The sequence below is a fragment of the Centropristis striata genome, chromosome 8 (assembly GCF_030273125.1).
Source record: "Centropristis striata isolate RG_2023a ecotype Rhode Island chromosome 8, C.striata_1.0, whole genome shotgun sequence".
In the NCBI taxonomy this organism is placed as follows: domain Eukaryota; kingdom Metazoa; phylum Chordata; class Actinopteri; order Perciformes; family Serranidae; genus Centropristis; species Centropristis striata.
The window spans coordinates 33,425,939-33,449,307 of NC_081524.1; the positions used below are offsets into that span (position 1 = coordinate 33,425,939).

General features: G+C 40.6%; 1 protein-coding gene across 1 annotated transcript in view; it reads left to right on the forward strand.

Moving 5' to 3' along the window:
• The window catches only part of LOC131976986 (eukaryotic translation initiation factor 3 subunit H), a 63,151-nt gene that overhangs the window by 27,188 nt on the left and 12,594 nt on the right, over positions 1–23,369 (forward strand). Inside the window, exons 3-5 of the mRNA XM_059340222.1 lie at positions 8,608–8,775; positions 14,625–14,724; positions 17,413–17,562. Coding sequence (XP_059196205.1) covers positions 8,608–8,775; positions 14,625–14,724; positions 17,413–17,562 — 418 coding nt within the window. The remainder of the gene's footprint in view (positions 1–8,607; positions 8,776–14,624; positions 14,725–17,412; positions 17,563–23,369) is intronic.

Here is a 23,369-nt window from a genome sequence, read left to right on the forward strand (position 1 = left end):
AAAAGCAATGTCTGTCAGCTCAAGGCCTAATTGCTGTATTGTATTGTGCCACTGGGACAAAAGACGCACAGCCTAAGGAATGAGACTGAGACAGAACCTGGCAACTTGTTCGTGGTTCTGTCTTCAGTGGCTGCTTATCGAGGAAACAAAATTTCCAGGCAGTGTGGGAATGGATACAGGCAATATTCTGCATTTTGAGTGTCAGATTTTTTTCTCACTTAAGGATTGTAGGCAGCAGACATGGCTGTGCATTTGATGATGTCAAATCTTAAGTGTCCTTGAGAATAACTTAATGTCCTTTTCCCCCCCTTTGCCATTCATTATGGAGACATTGTTTTCACTTTCGAGCTTGATGATATTTCAGTCCTAGAGGACGGAGCCTCCCCCTCAAAAATGAATTATATTGACCCAAAATTCCACCGGGCATCAATGAAACACAGTCTTCAAGAGTTGAAGACTCTACAGTTCACCAGTGATTTGTAATGTGATGAACGGACTTGGACATTGGAGGAGAAAAGTGCATTAACATCATCGGATATTCTCTGCTCCTGCTTAAGGACTCCAGAGGAGTAGCAAGGGCAAAGGAGGCTGGGTAAACAGGAAAGCAACAGTGGAACAACAAGGCACAACAGGCAGCTCGTCCAAGGCCTTCAAACATCAAAATTTACTTTGTTCTCCAAAGTAGACAATAGCAGGTGTAATGTTTTGTTTCGTCGTATACGTGGTAAAGTCTAGCCAGGTGTGTTTATAGAATGCTTAACAGGATTGTCACAGAGGCTTTAAAAAGAAATCGGAGGCTTCAATATAAATGTGTAAACAGAGAGATGGTAAGAATCACTCTTTTGTTTTCACCTTAAACAACCGCTTTGAGTTTGTGTCGAGAAGTAAATAACTGTCAGAATAGAAAGCAGAGTAAAAGTAGGTTGTCAGCTGTGTTGATTGAACGGGTCAAGAGTGTGGACTCATTAAATTACGGTTGGTGTATCGAGTCCTCAGGGTAAGATGAAAAAATGGTGAAGCGGTGGAACAACATCCTTCTTCACTCAGCGAAACACACTAGAATAAGGTGTCTTTACATTGTTTTGCACCTAAACATTTGTTTTGTTTTTCTCTTGGCTCTGAAGTATTTATGAAATGCCAAGATGAGCATGCGTTGCTGTCACCACTGAGCACCACTGGCAAAATATGAGGAATTAGTCATTTAGAGCAGCCAGCAAAGCTAGCACTCCTATCAATCATGGGAAATGGCCACTGTTTTGTGTTTTTCAATGTCGACTTTCAAAGGATATTGATGGGTCAACACAAAGCAGTCATTTATTTTATATGTGCAGGGTAAGCAAGGTAAGAACTCTTGACTTTCACCAAGCCGAAAAACACTGTTGCTCTTGAGAGTGCAGTTCAATCGCAGCTGTATATATTGCTGTTCTGAAACAAAGCTTCAAAGAGTTTTTCTTCCCTCACAATTTCTCTTAAACTGTCCTCGATCAGTGATTCATTTAAAGCTCATCATTCTACCTTTTATTGCGTCTAAGAGGAGATTTTTTTCACCAAAATATAATCAGATTATTTTTGATAGAGGTTTCATTGGGCCGTATAACCTAATTTAGAGCTATTCAAAATTTCTATTCACCAAATAGAGGAAATAGGTGGAAGGAAATGGACGGTAAAGTTAATATAGCTCAGCAAGTTTTAGACCTTTGACATCAGTTCATTTGAATTATGTATTATTCATCTGCTCAACTTGACATTAGTGGATATGAGCCACGTCTAGTGTACGAGTGTGTGTGTTCCAGCAGCAGGCAAGGCCCCGTCAGCCAGTCAAGGTGATGATTAGAATGTGTTGTGATGCACAGATACGTGAATCCTCACATTCAGAGACATACACACATCTTCCTGCTTGCGCTGAGATGTTGTGGCCTGCAGCAGCATGCAGGGTCTGATGCAGTTCACCTCTTGTGTCATTGAGTATTAGAGTATGGACTATCTGTCTGCTTCATTGCAGAGGCACACACACACACACACACACACACACACACACACACACACACACACACAGTGGTAGTGCCTTGTTGATTATGACTCTACATTACTGCCCAAGGTAAGGAGTTTAGCTCCCAGCTGATAAATCCCCCCACTCCTTCATACATATAGTACACACTCGCCTTAGATGTACAGCTTAGAGTACATGGCGTCCTTAGGCTTCACACTTCTAACACTTTCTCTTTTCCATTGCGCTTTCCACACATTTAGGCACAAACACCTGCTCCAAAAACTCTCTCTCACACACACACACACACACACACACACACACACACACTTTTTCTCAGAATCACGTCCTGTTTCCTTCTCCATTTTCTCTTTCCCATACCGATCTCATAGCTTCACACGTACTCTTTAAGTACACATTCATTTTGTCTCCATCTTACACCCCCTTTCCTCTCTTTCTCTCTGACACACGTACACACACACACACACACACACACACACACACACACACACACACACACACACACACGTACACACAATCAAGCAGCGCTAAGGGAATGGGCAGACTCATTCCCTGTCTGGCCTCGGGACCCAGATTGATTGATAGGAGAGGCAGCAGGGCAGCAGAAATGAGTGAGGAATAGCAAACGTAGGCGCATGCCCCCACCTCTGCGCCTTGATGATATTGTTAAATTGGCTATTCTCTGGCTTATGCTGTTGTTAATGTCCACAGAATGTTGCTGGCTGTCTCTGTAATGCAACAACAGGGAGCAAGAAGTCCTTTTTTTCTTCTTTTTTTTTTAACAGAGAATAAATATTGCTTTTAAACTAGCTTGTCATGCTGGGACCTATACTTTTCTGTGCTGCAGTCAAATACCCTTTTTTTGCTTGGCAAACTAACTGGGTGCAATGACCCGGAAGTATTGAACTCACAGCCATGAAAAAAGCTGCTAAATGCTTTGGAATGGGGCTTTAATGCTGTCTTTGTTATCTCCCTTAGTATAAGGCACACTCATGGATGTATTGTTTTTAAGTGGCTACTGGACATAAAAATGACACCTTTAGTCCATTTATAATTTATCTTCTAGGCCCTGGCCCAGTGAATATGCTTGTTTCTCCCACTGGCCTCCTCTGCCAGTTGCTGCTTATCCCACAGACTTTACATTGTGATGACGTGACTGATTTTTCTCGGCTCCAGGACAGTTTTACAAATTTTACAAACCTCCAGGGATCAAAAACTCATAATAGAAAGAGGCATATTTGACCTTGTTTGCAGTTTGAAGTGTCCAGTCAGGGGCCTCACTAATGCCCCTTTTATAATGCTGGTCTATGGGGACAATGGTTTTTGGGTCGCTGGGGGATTTTTCAAAGTGGTTATGTAATACATCCATGGATACACTGGTATGGCTGATGAAAAGATACAAGGACATGATATAGAACATATTTTTTTCTACTATTCAACCACAGCCAGGATCTAGATAACAAAGGTTTTGCTGTAATTTGAGCACCATGGCGACTAACTAGATAAATGGAGGAAAAGAGAAGGAAACCACAGATATCAAGTTGATTCTTTTGTAGTGTAGAACAATGAAAATAAACATCCATCTTCTGTCAGAACATGCACTCAGATCACCATTGTGCTGCTCTCATTAGGTCGGACATCTGAGGGCCGCCATGCTAACAGCTGGATTCCTCTCAGTTGGTCTGAGCAGCTACTTTGAAGCGGAGGGTAAACGCTTCACTTAAGGTCGTCGCGTCCTCAATGGTAGTTGAAAGAACGGAAAACATTACTCACTCGTGCACCAGCATTCACATTACCCTAACCAGAACACAGAGATCTGCCCTCGCTTCACAGCTCTGCCCCTTCTGCTGCATATTGCCGTAAAGTACCAACCCACTTAACGCTTTTCCATTGATCTTTGATTCTTTAGATCACAGTTTCTTCATTGTTGGTCTTCAGTGTCTAAGCTGTTAAAGCTTTTTTTAACACAAAAACAATAGAACAGGAATGAGAGATTCTGATGAATTGCTCCGTCCTTTAAAAATAGGAAACATTTGTTAGTTAAAGCCTCAGAAGTCCTAATATGCAGGTTCTTTTCTTTGATATTCTAATTTTACATTTTTTGTTAAAACATCTGACAACGTTCTTTTAGTTTAAGCACTCATCCTTGTGGACTATTTGTTTTAATTATTAACTGATGAAACATTTTAATGAATTATTCTGCTGTAAAAATAAATGTATTATTTACACCTGACTTTTCTGCAGTTCACTGGAGGCTTTTCTTCACTATATCGCGGAGTATACACACATAAACCCACCTACCTTAGACGGTCACACAGTTTGTTTTGCTATCTTTTTCACAGCTGTAGTTGCTGGTTTTTGAACAAACAAGGTAGTGATCCTGTGGCATTTACAACGCTCTGTGCTCTCTGTATTAGATCTGAGGTGGATGAGCTGGCTGGCCTGCCACTGGCCTGTAGTCTCACTCACTCTGAATCTCAGTGCAGCTATCAGGCAGCATGTCGGTCGGTTGTCTGCATGTGTCTTCTGTCTATTTCTTTCTGACCTGGGTACAGCGTAGTGGTTTGTTTGTAAGTCTGTCTGTCTGCTTGAGTCTCTAGTGAAAGCTGAGTGTCATCCAGATGGTAGAATACAAGTCAGTCTCCTCACTGCCTCTAAAAGAACATTCAGCCCCCTCCTGGTACGTTCATCCTTTTTGTTTTGCTGTAGATCTTAATGCAAATTAGTTACAGAACTTTACACAGTTTGTACGTGTTTTATCCATTATTTTGTGCTTTCATACATAATCACAGAGAAAAAGTTGAGTGTAACAACTAATTGCACCTTGTGTGAAAGTTAATAATATTCATATGAAGCCATGAATTGGTTTGCTTGAGCTGCATGCTTAGGGTCATTGTTTCAATAGAGAATCTGTTTCTCTTACAAAAAGGAAAATGGTTGTAACTTGCTACATGATGCTCTGCCAGCACTGTGATCTCAAGTTCAGCCAGCAATGTGTATCTCTATTTGTGGGCTCATCGTCACTCGGTAGCTCTCGGTTGCTCAGTTGACCTACCAGCTCAGGAAAAAACACTTAGTGCGGTCCCATGGTCTTTGAATTTTTTCGAACCTGCTTGGTGCTTTTGAATTTCTCAGCACTTGAGAAAGGATTTTATAAGCTACCCTAGATGCATGTCTTTTTACAGTTCAGTCTTTGAATTCTACAACTGTCTGCATGAATCTAGACGAAACTTCTCATTTTACACAAACAACTTTGAAGTCTTTCTGATGAGCAGATTAATTGAAAAGCAAGGCAAGGGATTGTGAGTGATGCACATAGTCACATGAAAGTGTAAACTAGTTTAAAGTTGGTAGGGGGAAAACTTCTTAAATTGTTTATTTGATCTCTGTAACACATTCTACGTTAGTTCTCATTTTTTAATGTGTTGCCAGAAGTACTAATACTGAAGAGGATTAACTCCTAAATTTAATGCATTGTTAGATTAGCAATTAAACCTCTGCGTGTTGTGAACCACATCACAAATATTTTAAATATCATAATTTCACAGCACAACCATGACGACCAACATCATATTTATAAAACATTTACTTCAGTAGCCAAAAATATGTGCTCAGATGGTAAAGTTCAAGTACCACACAAAGTCATAATCTTGAACATGCACAAAAATAAATCAATGGAATGCCATGTATAATTAAGTTCACAGTAACTTATCATGTCATATCAACACCCACCACAGAACTATTTCTAAAAGTCTAAACTTGGAGTCATAACACTGTATATCACATACATTTTGTTATATAAAGTTATTGTACGAATATTAAGGTTATAAAGAGCTGGGCAGGGAGTTAATGATTGGATAAGACATGAGAGATAGCTGATTGGTTTTCCTGCTGCTGTGTCAGTCCCCCAGCCTTCAGCTTTCACTTCAGAGACAGATCACTTTGTGCACAATTTCCCTGCTAATGATAGGGTGTTGGGGCAGGTATACGCATCAGTGCTGCTTGAGAGGTAAGTACCCATACGGATTGGCACAGAAGTGCAGAGACAGATACAGTAGTTAGATGGCAGGCTGCCTTCCCTCTCCATTGAGCTCTGTGTGTCTTGGAGTGTGCTGTTAGCCTGCCCCCAGGCAGATCCACTCTCCAACAGACTAACTCTGCCTGTCACACGCTCTGCCTTCATCACGCTCTCTCTTTTTCTTCTTCTCCTATGTGTGTCACACACTCTGTGTTTTAATTCTCACCTACTTCTCATGTGTCACTGTAGACTCTGAATTACAAAGACACTTATATTCTCACTTCTACTACCCCCCACTGGCTAATTTTTATGCCTCCGCACTGACAGCCTGGGCTTCATGTTTTCCTGTTGCCTGTCTGTACTTCCCTCCATACTCTGTCCATCCCATTTTTAAAATTGTAAAAATAACATCTCAAGAACGCATTGAGGGAATGTCTTCAAATTTGGCACAAATATCCACTTGATAAGGATGAACTGATAAGAATGTAGTGGTCAAAGGTCTCTGTGAACTAGTAAATGCAATATCTCAGGACCACCTGAGAGGAATTTCATTACATTTTGAACAAATATCTACCTGGACTCAAGGATGAACGGGTACATTTGGTGGTCAAAGGTTGAGGCCACTGTGGTCTCGCAGAACATGGAAAGGATAGAATTCAAGAATTCTTAACACTTAACACACTATATCATCAGCTCAAAGGTTTAGTCTAGTTTCAAGTTTCTCATTAGAGTCATACATGTATAGTGGTAACTTCTATTTCACCAGAAAATACACTTAATACCATTTTTATTAAATTTCTTCAAAGTCTTCACAACATATATGAGCCTTGACAGACATGGATCTATACTGCTGCTTGCCTGGTTGGCGGAGGCATTCAACCGTGAGGCGGTATTTCTAGTTCTGTATGAAATATACAGACATTTCTCCAGTGGCTTTGCTACTACGCTTAAGAATCACAGCTCACACACACACACACACACACACACATACACACACACAGTGCCAGACACCACCTGACACCTCCTCCCCCTGTGGTTTGTCACAGTTGCTGCACGATCTGCAATCTCCCTCTTCCCCCTCATATCCCCCATCTTCCTCAATTCCTTCTCCTGTCTCCCCATCTCCTCCCCCGTATTATCCCATCCATCTACTCTGTTTGCTTTTATCTCACTGACCACGTCAATCACTAAATAAAAAGGCTAGATTAAAAGGCTAGATTGGTGCATCCAGTCCGTCCCTGCCGGATGGCTCGTGAATAGGGCCTTTTTGCCTGTCCGTCCTCATCCAGTGTTCCAATCCAGATGTTCAGAAGAGGCACACCAGTGCTGCTCTTTTCTTCGTGCCACACTCCTGCAGGAGTTGAATACGTAATTGTGGGCAGACCGGTGCTATTTGTTTTCTGTGTGGAGTACAGCAGAGGCAGTGAAACAAATGACAGTGAGAGAGAAGTGTGGGTGTGTTTGTGGGAGTTTGGTTAATGACTGGATAAGTTAATGCAAATAAACCAGAAAGTATTGTGTGCATGACTGTTCTCTCTCTGTGAGTGCTACACGATTTTGAGAGGTCAAATCCCTTGAAGTGACCAACTGAAATGTTAATATATTTGGACTCATCTCACTCCCTGCTTTACATAACATCACCACCAGGGGTCCAATTCAGACCATTAGAAAGAACCCAAGAGAAATGTCATCTTTGTAGTAAGGCGACATTGAATTTTTTCCTAACTCTATCCCTTTTTTCTCTCTTTCTGTTTTCCTCTCTGTCATTTTCGCCTCTCTGATAACCCCTTACCGCCCCCTTTTTTCCTCCTTTCTTCCACTATCCTGCCTTCCATCTTATTTGCTCTTTTTCTTTTCATCTGCTTTTCACAGTCCCTCTCTTCCACCTTTCCAGTTTGTTCTTGTTAACAGCCCGCAAGAGAAGGATGTGCTCTACAGGCTGGGGTCTAGGGGGCCACAGCTGCCCAATAACACCCTGATTTATCAACCTCCTCCAGCTAGCCTGCATGGAGATGCTGTTTTGCTCGCTCGCTTTGGTTGTTACTTACAGCCGACGAGGCAGGCTGTTTGTATTTCTGGCTGAGCGTCCTTAGGATGTGTCCGGTGTAATGAAATGGCCCTCCGCGTAATGTATCTAGCCTTCTCTCAGTAGCTGAAGCCTGTCTGTGTATCTATCTATCTTCTATGGATTCTATCTATCTATCCTTTTTTCCTACCAGGATATATTTACTGACATGTGACTTGTGCTCCTGGTTGTTTGTTTTAGAAATCTCCACCACAACCACCTGATAACAGAAGATGAAGCTTTTGTTTTTCTCTCTCGCAGTGCATTTCTCTTTCACATCCTTGTTGGTACTTTTTTTTTCTCACTGTATTTCTCATCTTTCTTACATCTTTTCTCTCCCCCTGTTCATACACCATGTCCATTTACCGATGGAGACCAGTTATTCACTGATCCAAATAAAATCCCAAGATGTTTTCAATGAAGTTAATTCTGAATTAATTGATTTATTTTCTCTCCCTTTCTCCATTCCTCTGACTTCCCCTCTCTCTCTCAATTTCTACCTTTCTCTGAATTTAGTCCAGTACCAGATGGAGATGATGCGTTCTCTGCGTCATGTCAACATAGACCATCTGCATGTGGGCTGGTATCAGTCCACCTACTATGGCTCTTTTGTCAGCCGAGCGCTGCTCGACTCCCAGTTCAGCTACCAGCACGCCATCGAAGAGTCAGTTGTACTCATCTATGGTAAGTAAACCCACACAGAGGACTGGGGAATGACTGATGGGTATCAGACCACAGTGTCTACAATATCACACTCGGATCAATCAAAATCTCTATATGCAGTGATGAAGACAACTACTCCATGGGTGGGATTAGGGTTAATGTGGTTTCCAAGTCTTTTGAAAAGATTGGAAATGGATTAAAAAATAGAACTTGATTGATGTCATAATAAAGATGTCCGGACACCAGAAATGTAGTCAATACAAATAAAAGTGCAATTCCATGATTCTCCTTACTCAATTTGATACCTCATTAAAAAACCATAACAAAACAATAACTTCCATATTACTCTACCGGATTGCCAGAGACTGTTTGAAATACATGGATGACAATGAGCTTTAGAACCTAGTTATATCCATTACCCGTTTCATTCTTCACGACCACCTGAGTTGCCATCACGCATTCAGTGTTGTCTCTGGCATTCAGAAGGATTTCATAGAATCTTAGCTGCATCCATAACTCTCCTTTTGCTGTCAGTCTCTCTTCTTTTTTTAACAGTGTGGGTGGGCAAAGAGAAAAACAGGTGGGCCAAGTGCATCCAAAACCCAACATACAGCGAGAATGACAGAGCTTGGTGAATATTTTGATAAATGCCAGTAAATAGTTTGAGCTATGAAGTGGCATCAAATAAACCAGGCAACTTGGCAACAGCTAAATTTGCGCTGGCCCAGCAGCCCAATGGCCCGCCCCCAGACATCTCCACCTTAAATGTTGAAACAACATGACATCATTGGTGCTGAAGTACAGGCTCTCGTGACAACACTGGTCACGATCAAATACATTAAAAATATCTTTAATTTTGTGTGTTATGTTACACCCAGCAAAACTATGAACACATAACAAAGTAATAACACTTTTATATTCTTAATCATTGAATCAGAAGTCGTTGGTTTTAGAAGCGCAAAGACTTACTCTCATCTTTGATTTTGTGGTCGCTTACTATTTCAATTTGTGCTCATTAAGGGTTTTTGAAAAGCCAAGATGGGTTCAACAACCGGTCAGTAAAGGTAATGAGCAGTTAGGCTCGTCTAATTCGTATCCACTCTGTTCCCTGCACAACCAGGAAATGTTTTATTGAGTAGTTGTAAAAGAACAAGAATGCAGAGAGCAGATTCGCTGCTATATTGTTCACCTGTCACACAACCATTCAGCCATTCACTGAAGGCCACTAATGATGTGGAGGTTCATGCTGGTGCAAAATGGTTACAGGAGAGTGGCACAGCACCAGTTAAGAACTCCACAAAATGCTGACGCTTCATGAAACAATAGAAAAATGCCCCTCTCTAAAATCACAAACACTTGTTCAGATTCGATATACCACATCAGAATTAGTTTCTCAGGCATTAAAAGAGTGCTGCTACCAGGGAGCGATTTGCAGCTGTGTTCATATTCATTTAAGTTCCAGCCATGATTAAACAATCACAAATCAAATTTGGTCTCTTTAATCAATAGGTATCTAATAATAGGACAGCCACTGAGAAGTCTTATAATATACTACTCTGGCTGATGTTCAGGCAATCTCAACAGTAAATCAATGTGACAGATGTAGGAAAAAAATAGTTGAGGTTAGCACAAATATTTGAAAAACAATGGTTATGTTTCAAGATGAGTGTTGCAAGTATCTACGTTGGCATCAAATACATTTTAAATAGACTTAAGAGAATAATTATAAATATTTCCTTTTGGTGCATATCTGCAATATGCAAATGTAATTTCGTAGGATGCAAACTGTTACCAGACATCAAGCAGGGTGCACGGGCAGTGCAGAGGCAGGTAGGTGCAAGTTTCCATCTACCGCCACAATAACCTAAGCTTATGTCCGCCCTGTAAATCATCAGCAGCAGGTGAAAAGAAGGGGTTTGCGACGCCATGACTAATGGATGTAACACGTCTGTCTGCAGCCCTTGAAAGGCCAACAACAGAGGAGGAGTGACGACAAGAAAGCAGAGAAAAATAGACAAGATTAAGAACAAGGTGGTTGGTAACCACTAACATGACGCGTATGGACATCATGTGCCTGCACCTGCTTCACAGTAAAGACCTTTAAGAGCTGCCCGTAATTGCTGCACCACAAATGCCACCCCAGATGGTGTAAGCTTTCTTTTCAAATGACAGCAATTTCAAAACCTACATGACAGCAAATTAAAACCTGTCACTATAAAACAGTGTGCATTTAACTCCTCAGTGTCTAAATAAATGATGAATCATTACTACAAAACCACTCCAATTGCTCATTGATTTTAGAGGCAGCATTAAAGCACATGACATCATGGATCGGTGCACATTCTAGTAAATACAAAATAATTTTAAAGTGGTTCGTATCTATGAGATTACAACTGAAATGGTGCAGAAATGTGACTCCAGGATGACAGACCTTCACAAGCTGAAGACATAATCAAATATAGATGTTGTCAAAATGCCAGATCGTACCAAGATAGTATTTTTTGCTCGTATTGCACACTTGATAATCTGCTGAGTTTACCTCCTTTAAGTTTATGAGCCGAAAAATTAGTATAAAGTACAGCCAGGGTGACACGGAGAGTCTTACAAGCTCACTGACCTGAAGTCACAGTCTTTCATTAAAACAGTTGAGTGTTTATCCACTCTCTTCAAGTCTGGAGAGAGGCAGCAACCTGAATTGTCATTTTAAAAAATGATGAAAACAGCTTTCAATTTCATCAATGTTTCAGTGCCGGTGAGTGTAAAGGAACTCCCCGCTCACCCTGTTCTTTCACTCCAAAATCATTTCAGGGTTGTCATGTCCTCAGATCGTTCAAATCCATGATCGGCAAAGATTAGTTTTAACCAGCTGTCATATGAACCCTTCTGATCTAGGCCTGCCAGCCAGCTGGCCACTCAGGTAGGCAGGCAATCAGTCAGTCAGTCAGTCAGTCAGTCAGTCAGTCAGACCTTTTTCATTCTGAACGAGGGCTCCCATTAATGTCAGTCAATAATGCACCGCTTAATGGATCAGAGCACCTCAAAGAAATTGACATTATCTCTTTTTAAAGTCAAAGGGAGAGAAAATTGATTTCTTTTTTCCTCCCTTTGTCATTAGCTTCCCAGTCTTTTTATCCTGATGGATGAATCAATCAGGTAGCCAACTGGCGAGTTAATAACTTCCCTTTAATGACATCTGACAATTAGAGTTGATTGTTAAAGCAATTGGTCAAATATGCTCGCCATAACAACAGTTGTCTTGCATGAGGTGAACAGTTGAAGAGGTTAACAGAGTCAAGTCAATTTTATTTATATCGCCACAAATCACAGATTTGCCACAAAGGACTTTTACAGACTGTACATGATACGACACCCTATTTACTTTGACCCTCACAGCGGCCAGGGGAAAACCTTTTTAACAGGGAAACACAAAGCTCAAACAACCCCCCTCCTCCCTGTGCTCCATAGCAGCTTCCCTCATATTGACCCGCAGAAAACGTGTGTATACACAGATGGGTGAAAATTAGATGAAAAACCCTGAGTAACAAAAATTATGAATTGCTGAAGCTTTCTTACACCAATAAGAAACCAGGACACCATATCTTAACCCAAGTCTCTCCATTACATATATTAACTTGGTTTTGATTGAGTTACCAAGCTTCCTGGATGGATCGGAGAGAGTTGTCCTAATCAGCTGTGGCTGTCACCAACCAGTCTAAGTGGAGATTGGCCAGCAAGAATTTATTTTGGCTGCGTCCTATTTGGGAGTGGCCCTGCTGTAGGCAAATAGCTCGCCACAGTTGGTGTTGGGAAGGGAATAAGTCACACAAACATTTCTGGTAGACTGAAGTTTGGTGGCTGTCAGCCTGTCCAGTTTGAGCCAATATTACCACTCTCTCTTTCTCTCTCTGTAGCAAATCGCATAAACAGGAAAGCATAAATGTGGAATAGAATTGGACAGCTGAGCCATTTCTCAGTCGGTCTAGATACTTTTACATTTTCTGTCCTTTAAAATGTTACTTTAGCTTCACTCTTCAGTTTGTTGAAGTGATTCAATATAATAGAAAGCCTGCTGTGCAAATGCCATTTTGCAATGGACAGACCACTAGGTCCTCCACTCCCCTTCTTATTGCTCATATTTGTAGGCTTGTAGGCATGAGGGGTTTTATCCTTTATACCAATAGAATAGAATTTAAGTTAAATGAATACTTTGTATATCACTTACCCTGTGACACCTTGAATTCTTAAACAAAACTTTCTTTTCTCAAATGTTCTACGGTGGGCAAAAATGTCAAAAAACAGAGATAATTCTCATTTGCCAATCGCAGCCTGCTCTCCTCCTGATGATGTAGTCTGCTACCAGGCAGAAGGACAGCGGGGTTCACAATGGTGTATATATATTACATCTTCTTTCATTACAAAAGTCGTAAAGAAAGTAAGGGAAGCACATATAACAAAGCCTTGGAGGGCGGGAGTGGATGGACTCGGTTAAAGAGTAACCGGCTGTAAGGGACGCTCTAAGAAATAAAAGCAAACACACCCACAGCAAGGCTGGGATCATTTCATTGGTAAACACTATGTCTGGCATTCTATTGGCTGGGGGATTTTGACAGGGTTATTACACAGAAAATCCAAGAAATCTGATGACGTTTCATCAGCGCAGAGAAAGCACCCCGGGTGTGAGGAGCAGCGCTTAACCAGAGCGCAGGAAATATGTGGAAAAAAAACAATACACCTGAGTGTAAGCTAGGGTGTAAGCAGAAGCAGGGACTGTGTAAGTGTAGGGAATGGGAAATCAGCTGTGCTCTTAGATTAAAAGTTTATGCTCTTGATTAGAGATAGAAACCTGTTTTCACTGAGGATACTGGTTTTCAGAAAACCAAAGGCTGTGGCTCAGTTGGTAGAGCGTTTGTCCAGTACCCCGAAGGTTGGTGGTTCGAACCCCAACCATGGCAGCTACATGTCGAAGTATGTAGCAAGATACTGAACCCCAAATTGCTCCATCGGTGTGTGAATAAATTCCAAATGGTGGCAGGTGGCACCAGTGTGAATGTGTGTGTGAATGGGTGAATGAGCGTAGTGTTAGTGTAAAGCACTTTGGATGAAAGCGCTATATAAGTGCAAACCCATTTACCCATTTACCTGTTTGAAACACTTTTGAAATGTGTAAAAAATTAAACGACGCATCAGTCTTGTGCTGTATAAATAACTCTTAACTACCCGACACTGCTTTTATTTTGAGTAATCACAACAGACATTCTGGTAGAGATGATATTGAAACTTTGGGTTATGACAGTGGGCGGTGCACAATGCAGACACTGTATTCCATGAATGGATGACTAACTTAATTATTGCTTTCCTCATATCATGCCAAATCGTATTGGTGGATCTAGTTAACTTTGGTTTAGCCTATTGGCAATTTAAGAGGGAGTTTGTTAGATGTCCAACTTCATCATCAGGCTCTTGATTACACAACATCTTAAGCATATATTTAAATTTTAAAAACATATTGTGATAAAGATATAGCCACTTCAGGAATCGTTCATATGTATGTAAATATGTGCATATGTCTGGTTTGGTGTACACTATTTTACTATGATCAAATCATTGTCTAAGCCTGTTTTAGGTTGTATATAATGCATCACTGGTGCAACTCCAGACCTTAAGATATGTATAAAATATGGAATATAGAATGTATGTGAGCAGATGCCTGTAAGATTTGACATTGCACTGATTACATGGGAGCAACCCAACAAAACCCAGGAAGCCACTGTTGTCTTTTCATTTCTTAGGAAGCTTAACCTAAAGAGAAAGTCATATTGATTTACAGAAACGTTTTACATTATTTCCCTCTTTCTCTCTCATCCATCTAGACCCCATAAAGACGGCACAAGGCTCCCTCTCCCTGAAGGCCTACAGGCTCACCCCCAAACTCATGGAGATCTGCAAAGAGAAAGATTTCACACCTGAGGGGTGAGTAACTCAAAGAACAACACACAAGAATGCAGACTTTATATGGGTGAATTTCATGCTCACATGCACACAGAAGTTTAGATTTCCACGACAAAGCTGGTATTTTTCATTTGTTTATGTAAATAAACCCATGGGCTCACATTGCTTACAGAAATACAGAATTAAAATATTTTGACTTTTTCGCTCTTTTGATTCTGCTTATTCAATGGATGCAAATATAGGCTTGTGCATCCACAGGGGAGGCATTTAGTAGCTGTTGCAGATTGATGCTGATGATGATGATTTATCAGTTCGCCCTTGCCCGTCAAACAAATGTACCATGTTTACGCTTTTTCTGACCCCAAGGCTTATCGTAATTGCTTTTAAATTGCAGCTAAAAATGAATGTAATGAGGGGACCATTTTCCAGGCAGTTTAGGGTAGGCCGAGTGCATAAACCCACACATGCACAAATACATGCATGAAGGGACACACATGCACTGACAGATGCAAGTTAACTGCTCAATGAAGAAGTCCCAGAGGTATCAAATTGCTGTCCACTCAGAACCTCCAGATATACATTTTTAAATTCACTAAAAGCAAGTGTGTGTGCAGGGAGAAGGGACAATTTAACAGCATCATTTCATTTCTCTTTCCCATTTCCTCTATATTTCTCCACCTGTGTGTCTCTATTGCCAGCAACTCTGTTATTGACCCAGTGTGTTTGGCCCAGAGTCAGGATCCTTCTCATTTCTGCAGCTTTTCATTAGTTCCTATGATTTATTACGGCTCCAATCTGTAGCTATCAGTGTTCCCAATAAGCCCATGATTGAGAGAGGGCAGCACAGTGCAGGAAAGGACAATATCGCCACAAAACAACAATCTGATCTCGATCCTATCATTTCAGAATAGACTAAAAAATCTGAATATCAATAATGTTTTTTTTTCTCAAGAGATGCGGAACTTCAAAAGCGATTCATTTTTACCCCCACGACAATGTGCGTAAAAAGCGGTCTCTTTTATGTTTATGTATTTGATGTTACATAAGCTTGCAAATATTGTGCACCTTTTTGAAATGAAAGGCAGGCATAGATGAGCGCTGAATAAACCCATCTCTTTGAACTGCCCTCCAAGTCCGCTGGGCCATGGAGGCAGTGGTCAATAGCCTGCACTTGAGCACACAATATGAAGCATCAAATTAGTCGGCCTGTGGAGTCAACCTTTGGCTTTGTCCAGCGGGGCCCAACTTGGAAAGAGCATGGCATTAAGTGTGCCAAAGTCCAGTAGGGTTGGGCAATTTGTCCTGCCTAGAATTTGCCCTCCTTCTTTTTCCTCATAGACGCCGTCTTAAATCGCTCTGCAGGCATTTGAAAAGGTCATAATTTGTAGGAAATATTTTAAAGCACTGCAGATAGATAATTGTGCCAATATATACAACAAACATTATTTATATTATGATAGATTTTCCTTATAGACGGCTGTTATCCATACTGATTTTATTTCTCCGCACTCGGAGCCTGAGGCAGTACCGTCCAATTCCGCTGCCTCAGAGTCTTCTCTTGAAGTTTGCCTGAGGTGATGCTCTTTTTGCAACACAAAACAACATTTTTCAAAATTACCTTATCAGAATCAGATGAGGCTTCACACCCCCATTTATCACACGGACAATCATTATATAAACATCTCTGTTTCTGGCACAGTGCACATGGTGGATTAATGCAGCGAGCGTATTGATCCCATAACGAGCAAGATGTATCTAACAAGCCAACATTAGACATATACAGACATTAGTTTGTAGCTCATGCACAGTGCACAAGTGACAGGCTGAACCAGGGCAGTCAGTCAATGCTATTGGATTTATGTGAGACATTAAGCAAAGTTTGAAGTTCCATTTTGTGTTAACAGGCCCATGTCAGAGAAAGAGAGAGAGAGAGATGCAGCTTTCAGCTCCTGAGAAACAAGAAGAGGTGGTTAAAAACCGGTCGGTGCTTTGCACACTTATCAGCAGAGCCCATAAAAAAGTCATTTAGGCTACTGAGTCTAACATTGCTCGCGGTGTGCAATATGGACATCCTACTGTAGCACACTATTTTCCGATTTCAAAATGCAACATGGATAACATTACTATTCATTTTGCTTTTATTTGGCCGAGGTACAATTTCCTGAGGAGTACAAGCCAAGTGGAAGCAGTGCAGTGCTCCATTTTCAACCTTTCTTGTAAGATATGCGAACAAAACATAAATTTGGGAGCGATGTCAAAAGCAGACCTGTGAAGATCTCTGCCCGCCACAAAGCAGATGTTAAATACAAAGAGTTGCATTACAACTAGAACAACTGTTAAGCTTCCCCACTCTTTGTTTACTTGAAATGTGCTCCCTGAAAAGGTCGTCCCTTTTTGAAAACACTTGTTGTTTTAGACATAAAATGATGTTACCTCTTGCTTTTGTAAAAAAGTATGGCTACATGTCAGCAAAATAAATTAAACACTGTGGTGCCAATTAGGGCTGGACAGTATAGTTGAAGTGTATTTCAGAGATTTTTCCAGAATTCATACAAAAAATAACATGCACTACTTGTTTATTAATTTGCATTGTACGCAGTCAAAAATGTGTGTAAAAGCATTGAATGTGAACAGGTAATGATGTTTTTGGTTATGACAAATTATACCTTAACCTCTCTGTCTCTCCCGTCCTCTCTCTCCACTCTCCAGCTTGAAGAAGGCCAACATTGGCTTCGAGCATATGTTCGAGGAGGTGCCCATTCTCATCAAGAACTCTCACCTCATCAACGTACTGATGTGGGACCTGGAAGACAAGTCCACGGTCGCCGACAAGCACGAACTGCTCAACCTCTCAAGCAGGTCAGACATAAGCTTGTAGAGTCATTTACCCAGAAGGCCTTAGGCCAGATACCTTGGTTGTAAAAATGTTAAGAGTGAATGCAGGTACGTTTCGTATCCAGATCAAATAGTTCCAACAGGTTTCTATATGGTCCTTTGGGGCGTCGTGAGGGTCTATCAACATCTGTCCTCTATAAAATAGCACGCCCTTCAATCTCGCTGTAAATTTTCTCATCTAACACTGACATTGCAGCAAACATGTAGGAGATCTAAAAGATTTACCTGCTGTAGATACTTAGGAGTGATTTAATTTATCTCTCGACTTTCAAATTAAAATCTCTCTTGTTTTGTTTATACTGAAGTTTCAAGTCTTCTGTTTACAGAACATGCAAATGAATCCTGTTAAATTGCACTTTGAGAGACCGGTGTTAGATCATAACAGTAGGAAGCTTTTCGTCTTTGGACTTAAGAGTCCGATTTCACGATCACTTTTTTTGTTGTGTGATTACATTACAGCACCTTCTATTTTTATGACAGTGCGTGCGTCATGGTGTTTTATAAGCACACGAGCAAAATCCAACATTGAAGGAATACTGTCATCATAACGTTCATCAACAGACCTCAGTGTGTCTCACCAGCCTCTGTGCAAAATCACTTCACAATCAAATCCAGGAAAACAAGTTATTAATGGAAATTACATCACCCCAAACCATCCAACACTAAGCAAAATGTCACTTCAATTTGATTCATCTGCACATGGCTATCAAAATACTGTGCATACATATCTATTGAAGAATAATGTCTTCCTAACAAGCTTTAAAACCATGCTATGGCATCTCTTTAAACCTGCAGGGTGCTTTCAAAGACATGAGTTAAAGCTACTTCTAAATTAAAATTGATTTGACATTAGGGAACTCCTGCGCATTAATCTGTGTCTTCTGCACTGGTCTAAAGTGTACCAGATTGGTGAAAAGAATAAGAAGTCTACTGATGCGTTTAGTTTATGTTTATCCACCACACATGTTTTCACTACTGTTTTCAAGCACTTCTTAGGAGGGCTAGTTTGATTTTTATCTTTTTATTACTATCACATGAATCCCACGGAAAGACCGAATCCCATAATGAATTTATCTTACTCAACAGGAATAGTCTGTGTAGCCAAAGCTCACGCTTCTTCGCCATTGTCTTCCAAAAACCTATTAAAAACGCATAAAAGAGCCATATTATTGCATTGGGTGACATATTCCTTCATTATAATAAACCGTGCCAGTATAGTTTATTCTGAAACAACAACATAGACTAATAACACCAGCTGCATTTTTGATCTTTGGAAATAAAATGCTCACAGACGCTGCTCTGTGTTTACCCCACTTTTTTAGTTTGCTTTAACATTTATCATTAGCCACAGAAATTATCATTAGAAATGTACAATGTGTGGGTCAGATACAGATAATCTCGCAAGGTTGAATACGCAGCTGACGACACTAATGAAGAAAGGGTCAGGTTTAGCGGACCTGCGATGTCATAAACTGGAGTACTCTGGAGAAAATAGAACAATGAGCTGAATAGCATCGACTATACCGGCCGTGTTTGCTATAATGAAGGAATATGTCACCCAGTGCAACACTTTGGCTCTTTTGTGTGGTTTTAATAGTTTTTAGAGGATAATGGACTTTTATGGCACATAGGCATAAGCTATATGAGGCTGTGGCTTCTTGTTAGTACGATAAATTCTGTGTTGGTTTTGTTGGTAATAATGAAAAGATTCAAGAGAACACCAGCTTAATCGTATAAAACCTGTTTTACCCTGCTTGGGCTGCAATGCCAGATGGATCGCTGCTTCAGCATCAGGACGTCTCTAAACCTGCAACATACCAGTCATAGAAACAACATCCTGGAGATATTAACAGGGTTCATACGGGTGCTGGAAATCTTTATAAATGAAATAAAATTAAAAAAACTTGAATTTTTAACATCATGCACTCCAGGTTTGAAAAGTGCTTTTGAAGTACTTGAAACTGAAATTTAGGTCAAATCAGATGACAAGTCTACTTACAAACAGGTGACACATTTTAAAACATTATTTTTTTTGTGTTTCCCTTTAATTTGTCAAAGAAGAAGAATGCTGTCATAAAACATAATTTCTGGTTGTTTATTGCAAAATAACATATTTTAATGTGATGAAGAAGTGACATCATCAGTATAGTTTATATATGGTTTGTAATATACATACATATGTAATTTACCAAAGCTGTAAGGTGCTAGAAAAGCTTGAAAATGCTTGAAATTGACTTTGGAATAGGTGTTGGAGACCTGTATATAAGAAACCCCCTAAACAAGTATTTGTTGTTTAGATCAGATCTGTAACACACCAGAGTTGCAGTCCATATACACATTCTGACTCTTAGACATACTCCACTACTTGTCCTATTTCAGGAACTTATCGGTTTACCCTTGGGTTAGTATCGGCTGTTTTTAATGGGATACAGGCCAAAACTAGGTACAGTAAATGCCACATCTAAATGTCAAAACATTTATTCAGAAATGTCTCGGAAAACAGGACCTGCCGTCAAACTTTGTCTTCCATCACTAATGAGCACAATATGAACAAATATCACCCCACCATATCAACTCGCAGGCTGGCTCTTAAAGTCTCACATTTAGATCTCAGAGGCTCTCAGCATCAGTCTCAGGAGAATTTATCAGCAATCATTTATGGAGATAAACCGCTGCAATTGGAACAACAGCTGTGAAGCTTCCCGGGGGCAGGTGTGAGAAATTAGCACAATAACGACTCAAAGTGCTGATTTACACACTGTTAGCGCGCAAAACACTCTGTGCTTACTTAGAAACTGCAGTGTAGTGTATAAGGAGGTGTTGTGATTCTTCTCATCTGTGTCCTCCTGTCACACAAGTAAGTCCAGAATAAATGCACAGAGCTCTGTAGAATGCATACGCCTGGCTAACTAAGTGTCGCCACAGCATTTGTCATTTGTTAGAAGTTGTCAAATAGATGCATATTGTTACATTTTCCAAACGACGACCCTGAAGTTGAAACATAGCTTTCTATATGACCTGAAATGGGCCAGAAGCAGCCTGGCCCTCCCCATGAGCTTCCCGGCATGTCTGCCGATGGGATGTCTAGCAAGATGAAATTGTTTCCTGAAGTTGTCAGATTGCCACGCAGTTCTGTCCTTGTATTGGATTGTAGCGTCCGTCTCTCTACATCTTCAACTGACAGCCCCGCCCTTTTCTCCTCATTTCCACCCCTTCAAAAAAAGACAACGATAATGGGTTTTATTTAATGTTTTTCCTTTTGTCTCATTTTCCAATCTGCAGCACCATTTGTCAATGTCATCTACGTCTAAGGCTGAGTGAATGCAGTTTCACTCCAGCAAACAGGGTTGTTCTTACCACAGATGATGATGTTGATCGTGGTGATGGATAGCATGCATGTAAATTCATTTATGTAGCCGTTTTCCCCCCCAAACAGCCTTGAAATGCCTCAATATTTGCAATATTGCGAAGCAGCCTTTATTCATGTCAGGACATAAAGCCTTCTGCGTGTGGGACATCTTGCATAGTCCTTACCCGTCTTAAAGATTGTCCACTGTGAAATAGCTGACATTGTTCATTACAAATCATCCTTTAAACCCCATATTTACTTTTTGTTCTGTGTGAATGAGCAACGTGTTAGTCCATTACCTCCAGTCTGCTTAGTGTAATTGGCCTTCTGCATAGAAATGTTGGACAATGGGGGGATATGTAAACAAGGCTTTCTGCTGTAAGAGGACTATACTGATGGTATGTATTCAATAAGGGAAAAGGGTATTGAGTGCAGTAAGAAAGGGGAAGAAATGTAAGGCTTTGTTAAGAGCTGCAGCTGTAGGAAGACTACGGCAAGTGAGCAAGGTGAAGTGGCATAAGTGGAAATCGGGCCACAAAGGAGGCGGTGACAGAAATGTTGCTGCGAAGGAAAAGCACTGTTGAAAAATGATCCCTGACAGACTAACTTCATCCAGTGAGATGGACTTCACAGCTCCGAGTCTCTATTTGCAATGAAATAATGATAATGGACAGGGAGGGAGGAGGTAGGGATTTAAACACAAAATGAATAGGGTGTTCAGTCACATAGGGATTATGAATTTGTGTCAAAACCACCATAAATCTGTCTAAAAATATGACTTTTATGCATACTTTTTTATCTTCTACTTTTACCAAGATAATACTATAAACTTATGTTGGGACAATTTTAGATCTAGGCTATTTCATGTCCTCTTTAAAAGCTATTATTCTGCGACAGAAGCAAGCCAGAGATCCATATTGTGCCCCAGTCCATCAGTTAAAAAGGCTCCACCAGAGTAAAACCGTCATTATAAGAATGGAAGTCACTTCCTTGGCAGCTTTGTTAAAGAACTCCCCTCTGAACTTTCGATTTATTGAATGTCAGCCCATTTTTGCTTGCACATCAATACAGTTTTAGAATTTGTCCTCTATTGTCCTGTGTGAATATGAGCACGGAGGCCTGAGCACACATACAGTGCAGTGTATGGGCTGCCATTGAACCTGACCTTAAAACAGAATGGGTGATGATAGGAAGTCCCTGTGTAGACTTTGATTTCTAATTCAGGATTGATCGGAAGGCTCACTGACCCGTCTGAATAATTCAGCTCTTTGGAGCATTTCACCAGGCACTATGTAGTGTAGAATACATTATTCAACATCTAATTTTTCCAACCATATATAATTGGTATCATCGTGTTTGTTGAAATGCAAGTAATTGTTTGTACTATTATGAGTATCAGTATGTTTTTCTTGCATATTCAGGCTTTTCTAAACGTACAGTCCCTACTGATCATGCACAAAAGACATAAAAACAGTAAAGAAGAGAGCAGACTTAATACATTTGAAGGCGATAGTAGTAGCAGCAACTTTTCATTGTCGAGCATGTGTCAAGGACATAGGAAGATGCTCAGAAATCCTGAAATACAAACTGATAACAAAATAAAACAAAATGCAGTGCATTGAATCTCTCTCTCTCTCACACACGCGCACTTCGGTCTAGCTCAAACACTTGACACATACATAAACGACAGATGTTTTGAAGGATCCTGCTCTGACTAAATGTTTTCCTTTGCATATATTATGAAGGCGCACCACACAAATTAGCTACCATATTGCTCGATGAAATAGTTTTAAATGGGCTTTCGTCAGCGAGAATCAATTTTGACACAGTCGGAGGGACTCTGCAGGGAAGTGCTGTGGCGAGATTTGGTCCTGGGCCATCAGTTTTCATGTTTACAGCTCTGATGCTGCAGTGGAGGGTTGACAAACTGATCACACAACCGTCCTCACAGGCAAATACTATGGGACTGGCTCAGCGTTCAGAACTATAGGAAAGACAATATGAGCTTTTGAAAATCATACCCTGTTCACACAATTTGAAGTTTGATGAATAAAGAAGTGCAATCTGACTGAAAACCCATTTGCAGTATTCATCCACCATACTTTCTGTACCTTGCATTCTGCAATACATACAAGGGCAGCAGGCAGACCTTGAGACTGAATGTTTGATCACCAACATTAACACACACCTCATGCAGGTGTCAGGCCCTGAAACAGATAGTGTTAGAGATTGTCAAGCAAGTGAGAAGAACATGATAAATCATCAGCTGTGTTGATACAATTATCTGCACACATGTGGTTACATTAGTTTCCTCTCTCTGTGCAAGCAAGCCAGAGGGACTTCGTCAGTACGTGTGTTTGCATGTTAATGTAATTAAGGTGTGTGTGTGCGTGGGTGTGGGTGTATGTGTGTGATGTATGGG